This window comes from Homarus americanus, unplaced genomic scaffold (assembly GCF_018991925.1).
Source record: "Homarus americanus isolate GMGI-L3 unplaced genomic scaffold, GMGI_Hamer_2.0 scaffold23009, whole genome shotgun sequence".
NCBI lineage: Eukaryota > Metazoa > Arthropoda > Malacostraca > Decapoda > Nephropidae > Homarus > Homarus americanus.
In genome coordinates this window covers 109,800-126,066 of record NW_024746456.1, presented here as the reverse complement: position 1 = coordinate 126,066, position 16,267 = coordinate 109,800, and the positions used below count along the sequence as shown (strand labels likewise).

Genomic DNA, 16,267 nt, shown 5'->3' with positions numbered 1-16,267 from the left:
AACTAATACAGTAGTAGTAGTTGTAATATAGACGTAAACAAACAATATTTTCATTATTAGGACAACATTACTTGGTCAACACAACCATCTGTAATCCAAACACCTGAGCGCTTCTGCAGTGTTGAAGGTAACTCGGTAATTCGATCACCAGATGAAAGTGTTGACTCGATGGTTCGAATCCCGGAAAGATGAAAAAAGAGAGAGTTCCAAAGTCGGATTTAAAAGTTCATGAACCTGATTATGAAAGTTGTGTGACCGAGAGAAGAAGATCAAGTTCACCTGGAATTGTGAGATTTATTGCTAACTTTACCTGAAGAAGCCAATTATCACCTGATTCTCTCTCTCTCTCTCTCTCTCTCTCTCTCTCTCTCAACGGTCATAATATCTTGATCAGTGACCCTTTGTGACTTCTATTCTGTCATCTTTTTTTCTTGCAATATCGTCCACAGGATGAGTCTGGGGTGCACATTAAACTAGCTGGTGTCCGGGGCAAAATAATAAAAACACACAACACACGCACACACGCACACGCACACACACGCACGCACACACACGCACACACACACACACACACACACACACACACACACACACACACACACACACACCCACACACACACCACACACACACACACACACACACACACACACACACACACACACACACATACACACACACACACACACACACCACACACACACACACCACACACACACACACACACACACACACACACATTCACACACACACACACACACACACACACACACACACACACACACTACAACTCCCTCCATCTCACCACTGTACTGTTAATTCTTACCTCTACCCTCGACTTGTCCAATTAATAAACCACGTCACACCGACCTCATCGTCGCTTTCCCCTCTTGTTGTTGTCCCCCGTCAGCCGCCACCTACAGGAGGGCCGGGGCGGGGACAAGGGGCAAAGGGGAGGGGAAGGGGGGGGGTGTCCAAGGGGGTCATGACCATCATCAGGGGTCAGTTTTGTGATCCGTAAAAGTTGGTAATTTCGTATCACTTCCAGGATTTCCCAAAGGGCAATTTTATCCTCCAGTCGTATATAATTCGGGGAAGGGGGGTGAGGGAGAGGTGGGGGGTGAGGAGGGGGTGGGGAGGTGAGAGGTGGGGTGAGGGAGGTGGGGGGGGTGGGGAGGTGGGGGGGGGTGAGGGGAGTTGGGGGGTGTGGGAGGGGTGAGGGGTGAGGAGGGTGGGGTGAGGAGGGGTGGGGGGTGAGGGAGGATGGGGTGTGAGGGGAAAAAAAGAAAGCCGAAGGTGTGCTTTTTGTTTTGTTTCCGAAGTTGTCCTGAGGGAGATGCAGGAGGGGAGGGGAGGTTAGGAGGGGAGATGGGGAGGGAGGAGGAGGGTGGGAGGGAGGAAGGAGGTTAGGAGGAGATGCGGGAGGGAGGGAGTTGTTATACCTGGGGTTGATGGTGGGAATGAGGACGACTTTTGGGTCTTAGTGCCTCTTTTTTTTTTCGCCTTTCTTTTTCTCTCTCTCTCTCTCCAGGGCTAATACTCTCAAAGTTTCCTAATTTAAATATCCTCCTGCACTACCTACCGATCTACTCCAAGAACAGGTCCATCTTCCTCACCTCACCTCACCTCACCTCACCTCGCCTCACCTCGCCTCACCTCACCTCACCTCGGACAAGAAGAAGAGTGTGTGTACTGTACAAGACGCTCACTCTCCCGTCACCTGGTTCCTCTCCCCTTCTTTAGGACCCAAGTATTTAACGAAGGAATATTTGATGAGTCTCTCGAGCCGGGATCTTACCTCTGCTGCCCTTCAGGACTTCACACAGCTTCTCCCCGAGGACCTGTGACTCTCTGAAGTAATTAACAGCTGCCAAGACCTGTGAGGTGAGTCCAGGTCGATGAACACCTTAAGGTCGACGGAGGGAGGAAGTAAGGGAGGAGAGATTTGCCTCACAACGACATTATCTTCACCGTGATGGAGATCCTCCTTATCAAACGTCTGTAATTACTGCTCAGATATTACCTAACACATTGGTAATTACTGTTGATTATCTGGTATATTTTCTTGTGATGCTCTGACAGACGACTACAGGAAGGTGAATGAGATAACAGGTGACTTATAAAGAACATTTATTTACAATACATTAACACACACATACACATACAGTATACGGTCATGTGTACTCAGTACACATAACAAATATAAAAAGTTATGTTTCACCATGAAGCACAGCGTAGAGCCTTGGCCTTGGTCGAGCACGGTGACCACCTCCACGGCGGACACACGTCAACAACACAACTACAACACATTGGTAACTCAAGCGTCTTGTTCTCTCGCTTCCTCCGCCTCTCACAGCGGCTTGGAGGTCGAGAACATCCCTAGAATACATAGAACACAGCGGGAACTAATAATTTATTCTCCCTAAGTCCTTAGAGCGGCTAAAAGTTTAAGAACAAAGCGTAAACTTATTAAAAACAGCGGGAACTCCTAATAATTTATTCTCGTCATCCCTCGGGGGGGCAGACATAATACTTCTCAGTAAGTACTCAACCCTGACGGCCCAGCAGGTCCTACATACAGCAGTGTTGATCACTACACGTTAACCGTTCTCATAAGGTCGGGTTGGCTCAACAGCTTCACGTGGTGGTCAGGTCACGTGTCTTGGTTATGATGCAGCCACAGTAGTTTACATAGAACTAATTTATTGGCTTATCAGCAATTTTAGAATATTTAAAAAAATATTCATAATTCCACGACAACTTTACATACATATATAACCGGGATGATTAATGCAAACCAGGATAGTTGAAGACTGTGTGAGATTTGAAGAGAAGGAAATTATTTATCAAAAGTTGGTCTTGAGTTTATCATAGGTGTGTTAGTGCCGTGGACGATGACAGTACAGTAGAGTCAGAGTATAAGTCTGAGTTTGTGTTATTTACAGAAAAGTCATTTATTAAAATTTTAACTTGACTTTAACGACACTTAAGGCTGGTTACATTAAACAGTCTTTAAAACTTTTGGTTTGGTGCTTTAATAATAATCAAACTTTGAATTTTGGTGATACTGAAATGTTTGTATGTAAGTCCATAGATTTATACGTAAACGATAATATCCTATACGAGATGTTAGAAAAGAAACAACTGACCAGAACATGATGTCTGTCACAATACATCTTCAGATATTACATTACAAAACTGTACTAGACAATATACTCCTTACCCACTAGAAGGTAACACACACACACACACACGCCCGGGCTGTGTGACCATAAAGCCAAGGCTCGGTGGCATGATGCTGCATCCAGCTCTTGTGGGAGAATCACTAGAGTCTAAATAATATTGTACTTGTAACCGGTAATCTTCACCAGTGTTGTAGGTTTTTGTTTTGTCTTATAAAAGGGGAGGGGGGCGTGGCGTGGCGCTCGTCGGGATGCAGAATCAAGTCATCGCTTCATGCTACACCTACAGTTAAGGGTAATCTTACATTAGTTCAGAACACTTAAGAAAACATTACCGAAAATGATTAAACTCACAGAGCGTAAATGTACAGTGGACTGGTGTTGGCTCCGACGGCCACACATTCACAAGACACCGGCGGGCTCTCTCTCTCTCTCTCTCTCTCTCTCTCTCTCTAGCAATTATCTTTCTCTGTCTTACACATACACTTTTCTCTCTCTCTTATCCTGTAGCAGCAATAGTCATACACAGCTATTTCCGTGTTAGACGTTGAAGGGGATATTGCAGCATATGCGTGGCGTCGCACACACATGTTTAACTTCGGGCAGCAGGACACACACACACCCACAAACACACCCACACACACACACACACACACACACACACACACACACACCCACAAACACACACACACACACACACACACACACACACACACACACACACACACACACACACACACACACATATCTCCGTCTCTCTCTCAGGGGGATAATGGAGGAAGAGGAAGTGGTCTTGTGTCCTCCCTCAGAGTCTTGGTATAAAACTCTTCTTGGTTTTCGGGATGAACGACGTCTTCAACCTTCCTTCAATTAGATTCTTGGCTGGGGGCGGGGCGGGGCGAGGCGGGGCGGGGCGAGGCGAGGCGGAGCGTGGAGGGCGAAGGAAGGGCAGGGCGGGGCGAGGTGTGTGGCAGGGTAGGGCGGGTCGGGATCTCTGGAGGGGAGGGTTATTTATCAAGACCCCAGTACCAGAAACACATCGTCACCACGAGTAATTCAGTGAGCACCTGGCGAACACCCACAACCCTGCAGTGACATATGGTTTTGTATTGGACGAGACGGCTATAGCTAGACGAACGTTCTCTCGTCTCACTACAGTGGCATTGTCTTCATGGTACGAGTCCTCTATCTCCTCGGTGTTCCTCTTGCAGTTTGTATCTGGGAATTTATTGCTATCGAACACCTGAATGATTTTGTTGATTTCTTTTTTTGTTTTTTGTTTTAAATCTCAGCAAGGAAGAACGCGAGGAGGAGGAGGATGTAGAAGAGGGGAGAGGAGGAGGAGGGGGAAGAGGCAGGTGTCCAAGATCTCGCCCCGCTGGTAGACTGTAACACCGCCATGGCTGTAATAAAAACAGGGAGACAAGACATGCATTAGACACAAGGACAGCTAAATGTTGTATACATTACCTGAAGAATTACACTTGTCCATTGTTTTAATTCAATTTTACAATATACTCTAGGACTATAGTTTCGAAATGAACCTTATTATTATTATTATTATTATTATTATTATTATTATTATTATTATTATTGTTGTCTAAAAGAGAATGTACTAAGACTAGGGCTTAACGGGGCAGGGAACCATTAGGCAAAGTGCTTTAACAGGACTTTAGTTTATTGCATTAGGGATCTATTAAGACTGGGAGTTATCAGGACTTGGGTCGCTAAGTTTAGAGCATTATAAGAACTAGGGTCTTTTTAGGACTTAGGGGGACTCATTAAATATACAACCAACATGCTAGATTATACTAAGTGTCAGGTAGGGTCAGGTAAGGGTCAGGGGAAGGTATACTAAGGGTCAGGTAGGGTCAGGTAAGGGTCAGGGGAAGGTATACTAAGGGTCAGGTAGAGGTCAGGTAAGGGTCAGGGGAAGGTATACTAAGGGTCAGGTAGGGTCAGGTAAGGGTCAGGGGAAGGTATACTAAGGGTCAGGTAGGGTCAGGTAAGGGTCAGGGGAAGGTATACTAAGGGTCAGGTAGGGTCAGGTAAGGGTCAGGGGAAGGTATACTAAGGGTCAGGTAGGGTCAGGTAAGGGTCAGGGGAAGGTATACTAAGTGTCAGGTAGGGTCAGGTAAGGTCAGGTAAGGGTCAGGGAAGGTATACTAAGGGTCAGGGAAATGTAGGGTCAGGTAAGGGTCAGGGGGAAGGTATACTAAGTGAGAGGTAGGGCCGGTAAGGGGTCAGGGAAGGTATATACATAGATCAGGTAGGTCAGGTAAGGTCAGGTAAGGGTCAGGGGGAAGGTATACTATGGTCAGGTAAGGGTCAGGAAGGTATACTATGGGTCAGGTAAGGGTCAGGGAAGGTATACTATGGGTCAGGGTAGGGTCAGGTAAGGGTCAGGGGATGGTATACTTGGCGGGGTCAGGTAGGGTCAGGCGGTCAGGGAAGGTATACTATGGGTCAGGTAGGCCAGGTAAGGGTCAGGGGAAGGTATACTAAGGGTGAGGTAGGGTCAGGTAACGGGTCAGGAGAAGGTATACTAAGGGTCAGGGGAAGGTATACTAAGTGTCAGGTAAGGTCAGGTAAGGGTCAGGGGAAGGTATACTAAGGGTCAGGTAGGGTCAGGGGAAGGTATACTAAGGGTCAGGTAAGGTATACTAAGTGTCAGGTAGGGTCAGGTAAGGGTCAGGTAAGGTATACTAAGGGTCAGGTAGGGTCAGGGGAAGGTATACTTAGGGTCAGGTAGGGTCAGGTAGGTCGCCCTCGAACAGTACAGTTAAGACTCACCTTTCTTGGTGGAGAAGGAGAAGTGTTGTGACTCGGAGGACCAGCCGTACCTGTTCCTCACCCTAATGACGGCCAGGTAGTCCGTCGCCACCTCCAGCCCCGTCACTGTGAAGGCCATGGAGTGACAAGTGTCGTCCTCCACCTTGACCTCGTCCTTCTCCACGCTCCTCGACACGTTCTCCCACGACCCAGCCATCACCATGGTCCGATTACTCTATAAAGGACAGACACACATACGTCAGCTACATCTCTCTCTCTCTCTGTGTTTTTATTCTGCCTACCTATGTACTTAGAGAGATAGTAGTTGATGGAGATTGATAGATAGATGGATTGGTGGGTAGGTTAGTAAATAGATAGATAGACATAAGTAGATAAACTGACAGACAGACAGACATATAGATAGATAGATTTGGTCTTGCTGTGCTAATTCTTTTTGTTGTTGTTGTGAAAAGCAAAGATGAATTTAGTAGCTCACCTGCCAGGCTCCCAGGTGAGTCTTGCGGTACTTGATGATGAACTCGGTGATTGGGTAGAAGCTTTCTGTCTGCCAGGTGAGGGTGTACCTGTTGCTCTCCCCGCCGTTGGGGCTGCTCGTTACCTGCGGCGGCTTGGGGAGACCTGATGGTGGGGAGATGGGGGTGTATATAGTGGGGTGAGGAGGATTGTTACTTAATTTACCCCAACCTAACCCAACCCAACCCTGCCCTGCCCTGCCCTGCCCTGCCCTGCCCTGCCCTGCCCCTGCCTCTCCCTGGCCCCCTGCCCCTGCCCTGCCCTTACCCTACCCCCTGCCCTACCCTGCCCTGTCCCTGCCCTACCCTACCCTTGCCCTACCCTACCCTACTCCTACCCTACTCCTACTACCTACCCTACCCTACCCTACCCTACCCTACCCTACCTGTCATCTGTATAACGGCGTCCTTCTGTCCGTGGGAGTTCTCGGCGATACACACGTACGCCCCAAAGTCCTTCTCTGACACTTTGTTGATAGTGAGGATGTGGCGGTGGGCGGCATGGGTCACTCGCAGGTGGGTGTCTTTGGTGGACGCGTTCTGACCCCCAGGTAGATACAGTTTGGTGTCCATATCGGTGTCCGGGAGAGGGTGTCCGTCTCTCGTCCAGGTCACGTCAGGAGAGGGACGCCCCCTGACCAGACACACTAGCTCCACCTTGTCTCCTTCACCTGTTCGCACGATGGCCTGTACGAGTGAGAGAATTGATTGATGATTATTGTTTTAGGTTTAATGAGAGAGAGAGAGAGAGAGAGAGAGAAAGAGAGAGAGAGAGAGAGAGAGAGAGAGAGTTAACAACCGTACCAGATTGTTTTTTTATGATTCGGTAACAATCTCGGATATTATCTTTGATCTAACAATTATGGCAACCTCTATTTAACCCACAATATGGAGAAGAAAGTCCGTTATATCGAGCGTCCAGATGTGAACCCCCCATTTAACGGATTATATGAAGAGGGAAGTCCGTTATATGGAGGTATCTGGTGACTTACTGTACACTCTCTTAACACTAACCTTCTCGGTGGTAATCTCCGGCGGGTACTCGACAGCGATGGTCATGGCGGCTGAGGCTGACTCCCCGATGCCGTTGTCAGCCGTGCAGAGGTAAGTGCCCTCCACGTGACGGTCCACTCCCTCCAACGTGAGGCTCTTGCCCTGTAGAGAGAGGTGCGTCAGGGGTGCTTAGTCAGGAGGGGGGGTTGATAGAGGTAGGGAGAGGTGAGTGTCCTCCAGGTGGTGGCCAAGCTAGTCAGCACCCTTCAGTGTTCGGATCTGGTCCAGTAGAGGGCATGACTGACTGGATGGTGGCTTACTCAGGCGTGTCGGGGATGAAAGGGTTTATAGAGAAAGAAAGAAAGAGGGAGAGTGAAAAATGAAAGCGGGGGAGAAAGAGGGAGAAGGGAAATTTGAAGAAAATAAAAGAGAGAGAGAATGAGAAAGAGGAACAAAACACTGCTTTTGAGTCTAATGTTTTCTCCGCCAAAGATAAACACGAAACACACGACATAACACTGACCTCTTCGCTACGGAGGCCAGAGGGCAGAGGACCTTCCTGACGGGACCAGCGGATGGTGGGCTCGGGATTGCCTTGAGCCTTACACTCGAGCGTCACGGTGATGCCCTTAGCCACGTGCTGCTCCGGGGGCGCCAGGGACCTGATTGAGGGCGCGAACTGTACGTCGAGGGTGTGCTTGAGCTGGATGGGCGGGTCCATCTCGAACATACAGAGGAAGATGCCAGCGTCACGGGGGCGGGCGTGAGAGATGGTGAGGCGGGAACCTTCCACTGTTATGCGACGGTCTTTGGTCACTCTCTCGTTACCCACAACCAAGAGCTTCTCCTTCCCCCCAGCGGCCGGGACCTTCTTGATGATGAGTTTGTTATTGCCTGTAAGATCACCCGAAGACGGAACCTCGTTAACTCTGTTGTGTACACGTAGGATGGTGCTATTTGTGTTGACAGTTTAACAGTGCTTTAAAGGATGAATATTCAGACTGTGTGAATATGTACAACCGGTCACCTGTTACTGTCTCAAGGTTCTGGCCCAGACTGTTGACTTACCGGAGTGTATCTGATCCTCAGGTCGCTCAGAAAGCTGTTGAAGGCTTATAGTAATCCTCCTTCAAACTGAAATTGAGGTTTGACTATAACATCTCTCATCTATTTACCCTTTACCAGTTCATGGAGATACTGAGTGAAAGCTTCTTGACCCTTTTAACTCAACCTTTAGTAAGATATACCTGTTTGCACCTGTGTGATAATTAGCAGATAAAACACATGAGACAAGAACCTGCCACCTTTATTCTCGGTCGTTTGTATTACTCAAGATGGCCACAGATGGTTAGTCACGTAACACCTGTCGCACGGCCCACTTACCTGTTTTCTCCACGTCTTATATAATGAAAACATAATAACACTAAAACTTACCTTCTCTTATCCACGCCACAGGAACTAATCACGTAACACCTGCCTCCTCCATGTCACATAATTAACCCACGTAACACCTGTCGTAAGGGTCACTCACCTGCATTCTCCACGTCACACGGGATGATCACCGACTGCCCCACCTCCACCGTGAAGATCTGGGAGCGAGCCAGGAAGGTGGGCTGGTCCTCCTCGCCTACCTCGTAGTCGTAGTAGTAGCTCTCGCCGGCGTAGTTGTAATTGTACTTCTCGTTTAAACCTGTGGACAGACCTGCCGGGGAAGAGAAGCGGGTCAGTGTGAGCTCAGGGAGGGTGAGAGGGAAGGAGGGGCGGAGGGTAGGCATTGTATTTGTGTGTGTGTGTGTGTGTGTGTGTGTGTGTGTGTGTGTGTGTGTGTGTGTGTGTGTGTGTGTCCCCCGCATCAGTAACTCTCTAATTTATCACAAAAGTTGGACTAAATTAAACAAACATGCCTTAGCTCCCCTCTCTTGTTAGTTGTAACCAATCACTTTATTTCTTCCGAGACAAAACACAAGTTATTTACCTTTCGGAGAGGTTCACTTCTCTTACTTAAACAGTACACTTAACCCACTTATAATAAGAACTCCCCCCAACGCTCACTTATCCCACTTATAACATTAACGCCTTAATTCTCCCACTTAATCAGTACACTTAACGCACTTACAACACCCTCTTCAGCAGCACAGAGGCCCTTAACCCCTTCCACCAGGTCTTCCCTTCAGTATGTATCTAACACTCGACTCGGAATCAAAGTCAAACAGAAGGTTGGTATAAATTTGTACCGAGTCAATATATATGTAATTTTTTTCTCTTATTCTTCTGGGGTAAAGTTTAAGAGGTTCACAAGGAAGGTAGAATTATATGTTAGGGAATTGTGTGTTTGTGGGTGTGTGTGGGGGGGAGGGGAGGGAGGGGGTGTGTGGGAGAGGGTGTGTTTAGGGAGGATGTGTGTGGGGCAGTGTGTGTGTGTGTGTGTGTACGTACAGGCAATAGCTTTTTTCCTCCCAGAATCCTATGAAACTCTGGTAATGTATTTCACAGCGGCCCCTCACACCACCCCCTCACACCACCCCCTCACAACTCACTCCACCCTCACACCACCCTCACAGCTCACGGTATTTCAAACCTCACAGCAACACTTCGTTCCACCCTTCAGTAAGCCAATGTAAAGGAGCACACATCCCCCTCTCTCTCTCTCTCTCATCTGGCAAGCTCTGGACAACGTGTAAGGATGCTTCTCTGTCTAGCGTCTCTCTGTTTTTATCTCTTTTTCTGAGATATGGATGTTTCTCTAAGTCTGTATGTCTCTCTATGTCTCTGTCTCTCTCACATCCACTCCTCTCAGCTGGCAAATCACCTGCCCCCGTGATGTGCAGTGACGTCACACACATCTCACTTCACAGTCCTTACGGAATAATTAATCCTCTTTACCTGTAATTAAGGAAGGTGTCTTGACAGGTGTATACATAGTCAATGTGAGCAGGTAAGACAAAGGTGCAGTTCAAGGGTATTAGCTATAGCCAGTGAACCTGTTTCCACCTGCATCTACCTGTTTCCACCTGCGTCTACCTGTTTCCACCTGCATCTACCTGTTTCCACCTGCATCTACCTGTTTCCACCTGCGTCTACCTGTTTCCACCTGCGTCTACCTGTTTCTATCTGCATCTACCTGTTTCCACCTGCGTCTACCTGTTTCCACCTGCGTCTACCTGTTTCTATCTGCATCTACCTGTTTCCACCTGCATCTACCTGTTTCTACCTGTATCACCTGTTTCCACCTGTATCTACCTGTTTCCACCTGTATCTACCTGTTTCCACCTATCTACCTGTTTCTACCTGCATCTACCTGTTTCTACCTGTTCTACCTGCCTGCATCTACCTGTTTCCACCTGCATCTACCTGTTTCCACCTGCGTCTACCTGTTTCCACCTGCGTCTACCTGTTTCTATCTGCATCTACCTGTTTCCACCTGCATCTACCTGTTTCCACCTGCATCTACCTGTTTCCACCTGCGTCTACCTGTATCGATCTATCTCTCCGGGTTCCCAGCATTTTTCCCTATTGTTACTGGTCGTTAAAATTGTTAGGATTTTCCCCACATTTTGAAACAGGACTAATAATTTCCCTACAGTGTCATGCTAGCGTGAAAATTCCCCCATGATGGTTCGCATAGGGGCTTCAAAATTTCCCCATCGGTAATTAACACGTATGTAAATTTACCACAACTGTGTGTGACAGTCCTAAGGTAGAAATATCCCCGCGATCTAACACAAATATGAGTTTTTTTTTCCCTACAAAGTCAAACTAAATATTTCCCCAAGGAGTGAAACAGTCCTGAAAATTTCCTTACAAGGTCCTGTAGAGAGCTGAACGTCTTCCTCACAAGGCATTAAACAGGCACAGAATTTTCCCCCACGTCGTCAAATAGGCCTATAAAAATCAAAATCCCCACAGCACCAGACTGAAAAATAGTGAATTCCTCTCAGCGACAAACAGATCTGAAAATTCCCCCACGGCGTCAAGCAAAGAATCTAAAAATTCCCACCTCAAGAAGTTAAGCCAGACCCGAAAATTTCCCTACCCTGCAAACCCACCCCCATAAAAAAAAATTTCCCTGCTCCCACGACATCAAGCGAGAAAGAACCTGAAAATTTCCCCACCAGGATCAAACATGGACAGTGAAATACGCGGCGGTGGTGAAGGTATTTTATCCCTCACATTTTCCCCTTCGTGTGTTGCCTCATCGAACATGCATGGCCAACTCCTCATTTATGGTGATAAAATATTCACCATTCCCAGAGAGATAGAGAGAGAGAGAGAGAGAGAGAGAGAGAGAGGAGAAAAAGGTATGTGTTGACTTTTCATTACACCAAACATCTTTATGGTCTGTTCTACTTTTTTTTATTTTATTTTTTTTTTGCTGCTCCCCAGTTTATTTTGCAGGGTAAACTAAAGGATTTTTTTTTTATATTATACACTCCTCCTCCGCCAGAGTTGAAATACATATCGTTTTATTTCGTCTCCTAATACCCCCTCCTCCTCCTCCTCCTCCTTCAGGTGTTTCAGGTAGGTCGTGGGACTTGTTTTTGTTTGGTTAATCATTTTATAGATTTCATGGGGCTATATCGGTTTGGGTGTGGAGTGTTTTATGAGAGTATTTTTGGGTGTACCTGAAGTTTAAACACAGCAGCTTATTTGAGGTGAACTATGCTAGGGTGTCTAATCGTCATGTAAAATAAACTTGGGGGTGTGTAAACTTCAGGTGACCCAAAAAATATAGGTGTCTAATCTTGAAGTGAAATATGCTACCATCTAATCATCAGGTAAAATAAACTGGAGTGACTAATCTTCAAGTGATCGAATCCTTCTCTCGCTCTCATCCTTTTAAATAATTAATAAAACAAACATCAATAGGAATAATATATTAGAATTACTACTAAAATATTATCCTTCCACCATTTAATCTCCCTCACGATAATACACTTTCAAACATTTCATATTCACCTGAGTGTATATTATCAATTAAGTGAAGGAATCTATTGGTGAAAGTAAATAAGGTGGGAATTGGGTATAGTGGTGCTGGGGAGATTACCACCAGCAGCAGCAGGAGGAAAATGGTGGTTTTAGTAAACACAAGAGATGAATATTCAAGAGTGTGTGGTGGGTGGGTGGGTGTGGGTGTGTGGTGGTGTGTGGGTGGTTGTGGGTGTGGTGGTGGGTGGTTGTGTGTGGTGGTGGGTGGTTGGTTGTGGGTGTGTGGTGGGTGGGTGGTTGTGGGTGTGGTGGGTGGTTGTGTGTGTGGTGGAGGGTTGTGGGTGTGTGGTGGGTGGGTGTTGTGGGTGTGTGGTGGGTGGGGGGAGGGTGTGTGTAGGGTTGTGTGTATGAGATTGTGTGTTTGTTTTGGTGTGGGTATGTGTGTGTGTTGTTTCTGTAGTGTGTGTGGGGGATTGTTTGTGTGTGTGTGTGTGTGTGTGTGTGTGTGTGTATGTGTGTGTGTGTGTGTATGTGCGTGTATGTATGTATGTATGTGTGTAAAGCTGCAGGGAAGGATCGTGGAAGGTGATTTGGTTTAGGAATTACCGCAATGCGGAAGTGTTGTGGCGTGGCGCCGCGTGAAGGTGAGACGAAGACACGTGTAGGAACACACACACACACACTCCCCTCCCCCACACCCCCCCACACACAACCCCACCACACAACCCCACCACACACAACCCCACACCCCCACACACACCCCACACACACCCCCACCCCACACAACCCCACCCCCCACCCCACCCACCCCCACCCCCCACCCCCCCCCACCCCACCCCCACCCCACACACCCCACCCCACACCCCCCACACACCCCCACCCCCACCCCCACCACACAACCCCACACCCCACCACACAACCCCCCCAACCCCACAACCCCACACCCCACCCCACCCCACACACCCACACCCCACACCACACACCCAACCCCACACCCCACACACCCCACACACCCCACACACCCCCCACACAACCCCCCCACACACAACCCCCACACACACCCCCCACACAACCCCCACACACACCCACACACACCCCACAGCCCCACACACCCCCACCCACACCCCCCACACAACCCCCACACACACCCCCCACACACAGCCCCACACACACCACACACACAGCCCCACCACACACACCCCCACACACACCACACACAACCCCACACACACACACCCCACCACACACACAACCCCACACACACAACCCCAGGCACAGGGCCCCCACACACAAACAAACACGTACACGTTCTCCACTTGGGGTGAAAATACAAGGACAAGTCTTCAGAATATGGACCCAACCCTCACCAACCTACTTGTGACGTCACGAAGAAACGAAAAAGAATAAAAAAAATATAGAAGAGGAAAAAGATATTGTGAGAAGAAAAAGATTGAGTTTAATGGAGAGACAGCGAGTCTTTTTTACGTGTAAGAGAGTCAGGCTGAAGAAAAGCATTAATGTATTCTCTGAGGATAATAATTACTTTTATTTGTTTATTTATTTGTGTGCCAGGAATAATAATAATAATCATATTCAAATTATCAGTAGGAATAATACAACAAAAATATCTAACAATAGTAATCATAAATTAAAAATAGTCAAGGTTTAAAACATTTTCATCAGAAGGGTCTATTATTTATTCAGTTACCGAAAAAATAAATTAAGAAAAGTATTGTAAATAATAAATAAATATCAAGAAACTCCTCCTCCGTCTCCTTCAACCACAATCATATTCTGAGCCGAGACTTCACGAGACGACTGCACAAACAAACAAACTCAGAATCGAGGCTTTAAAAAAAAAATCACAATGAAATGAAATTAAATCCACACTTTGAAGCAATGTTTGACCTTCACCTCTGAGTAAAAAAACAATAAAAAAACCGTAATAATACTAAGGTTGGCTGAGAGAAGTTTTAAACCGTCAGTTATGGTAGGTCAGCATCAGCCATTCTTCATAATAAATTAGAGAGAAATTAACAAAAATATTCTTCATGGTCACAAAGAGTTCACGGAGACAGCAGCTCTGGCGCGTGTCTGGGGTGCTGAACCGTGTTGGGAGGAAGGAGGGGAGGAAGATGGGGTGTATAGTGGGGAGGAAGGGGTGTTGTGGTGGAAAAGAAGGACGGTATGGTGGGGAGGAAGTGGGAGTGTGGTGGGGAGGAGAAGGGGTTGGTGTAATGGGGAGGAGGATGGGGAGTGCAGGGGAGGAGGATGGGGAGTGCAGTGGGGAGGAGGATGGGGAGTGCAGTGGGGAGGAGGATGGGGAGTGCAGTGGGGAGGAAAGGCAATAGATGTACAGTATAGTGAGACCCGGGGATTAGTGTTTGTCGGGGATAAGAAAATCAAGAAGGGGAGGGGATGGATGAGGGGAGAGGAAAATCGGGAAACATGATTAGGGATGGAGAGAGAGGGGGAGGAGGAGGAGGAGGGGAAAGATGATGAGGGGAAAATGAGTATGCGAGGGAGGGAATGAGGGGAGAGGAGAAGGGTGAGGGGAAAAGGTGAAGGGAGATGATGCTGATATAAACAGATGGTACATAATGAGGAAACAGTGAAAGAGAGGAGAGGAGAGAAGGAAGAGGAGAACAGGAGGAGGAGGAGGAGAATGAAAGGAAAAAAGGGTTGCTGAGAGTGAGGTGAGGGGAGTAAGAGAGAATGGAAGGAAGGGAAAAGAGGAGAAGAAGAGAGGAGGAGAAGGAGAGAGAGAGAGAGAGAGAAGCATCTTAAAGGTGGGAGGGTATGACATGTTGTCGCCGGGGAACTGTAGTGGAGGATAAGTTGAGGAAGGTAGAATGCATCTGAGAGAGAGAGAGAGATCAAAGAAAAACGAGAAGGTAGGTAGAGAGATAGAGGTAGAAGAGTAGGTAGTGGAGAGAGAGCGAGAGAGAGAGAGAGAGAGAGAGAGAGAGAAAACACAGGTAAACTATATCACGATCCACGTAAATTTAGTAAGGGAGTGACACCGTCCTTCTCTTGTGCCTTGATGAGTGTGGTAGTTTATATTGTGGTAAAATCGTTGGGATAGCTCATAGGTGTGGTAGAAAAGTGTAGTGTATCAGACAAGAGTGAGAGGTGTGGTACAAGCAGTGTGGTGGACTAGACAACACGAGGCCCAGGTGTGGTGGACTAGACAACGCGGGTCCCAGGTGTGGTGGACTAGACAACACGAGGCCCAGGTGTGGTGGACTAGACAACACGGGTCCCAGGTGTGTGTGGACTAGGACAACACGAGGCCCAGGTGTGGTGGACTCAGGACAACACGAGGCCTGTGTGGTGGATCAGGACAACACGTGGGTCCCAGGTGGTGGACTAGACAACACGGGGTCCCAGGTGTGTGGTGGACTAGACAAACACGGGTCCCAGGTGTGGTGGACTAGGACAACACGAGGCCCAGGTGTGTGGACTAGGACAACACGAGGCCCAGGGTGTGGTGGGACTAGGACACGTAATCCCAGGTGTGGTGGACTAGACAACACGAGGCCCAGGTGTGGTGGACCAGACAACACGAGGCCCAGGTGTAGTGGACTAGGACAACACGGGTCCCAGGTAGGACTAGACAACACGAGGCCCAGGTGTAGTGGACTAGACAACACGAGGCCCAGGTGTGGTGGACTAGACAACACGGGTCCCAGGTGTGGTGGACTAGACAACACGAGGCCCAGGTGTGGTGGACTAGACAACACGAGGCCCAGGTGTAGTGGACTAGACAACGCGAGGCCCAGGTGTGGTGGACTAGACAACACGGGTCCCAGGTGTGGTGGGGGCCGGGGACGACTCACCTGCGTGCCTTACCTCAGTGTCGC

General features: G+C 48.0%; 1 protein-coding gene across 3 annotated transcripts in view; it reads right to left on the bottom strand.

Moving 5' to 3' along the window:
• Positions 1 to 3,885: 3,885 nt before the first annotated feature.
• LOC121879239 (protein amalgam-like) overlaps positions 3,886 to 16,267 on the bottom strand; it is a 66,878-nt gene continuing 54,496 nt past the window's right edge. For all 3 annotated transcript variants that reach the window (XM_042385837.1, XM_042385836.1, XM_042385839.1), the window contains exons 3-9: positions 9,010 to 9,180; positions 8,002 to 8,372; positions 7,500 to 7,640; positions 6,872 to 7,172; positions 6,449 to 6,591; positions 5,974 to 6,187; positions 3,886 to 4,583 (exon numbers count right to left, since the gene is read on the bottom strand). In XM_042385837.1, the coding sequence (XP_042241771.1) occupies positions 4,462 to 4,583; positions 5,974 to 6,187; positions 6,449 to 6,591; positions 6,872 to 7,172; positions 7,500 to 7,640; positions 8,002 to 8,372; positions 9,010 to 9,180 (1,463 nt within the window). In that variant the 3' untranslated portion in view covers positions 3,886 to 4,461. The remainder of the gene's footprint in view (positions 4,584 to 5,973; positions 6,188 to 6,448; positions 6,592 to 6,871; positions 7,173 to 7,499; positions 7,641 to 8,001; positions 8,373 to 9,009; positions 9,181 to 16,267) is intronic.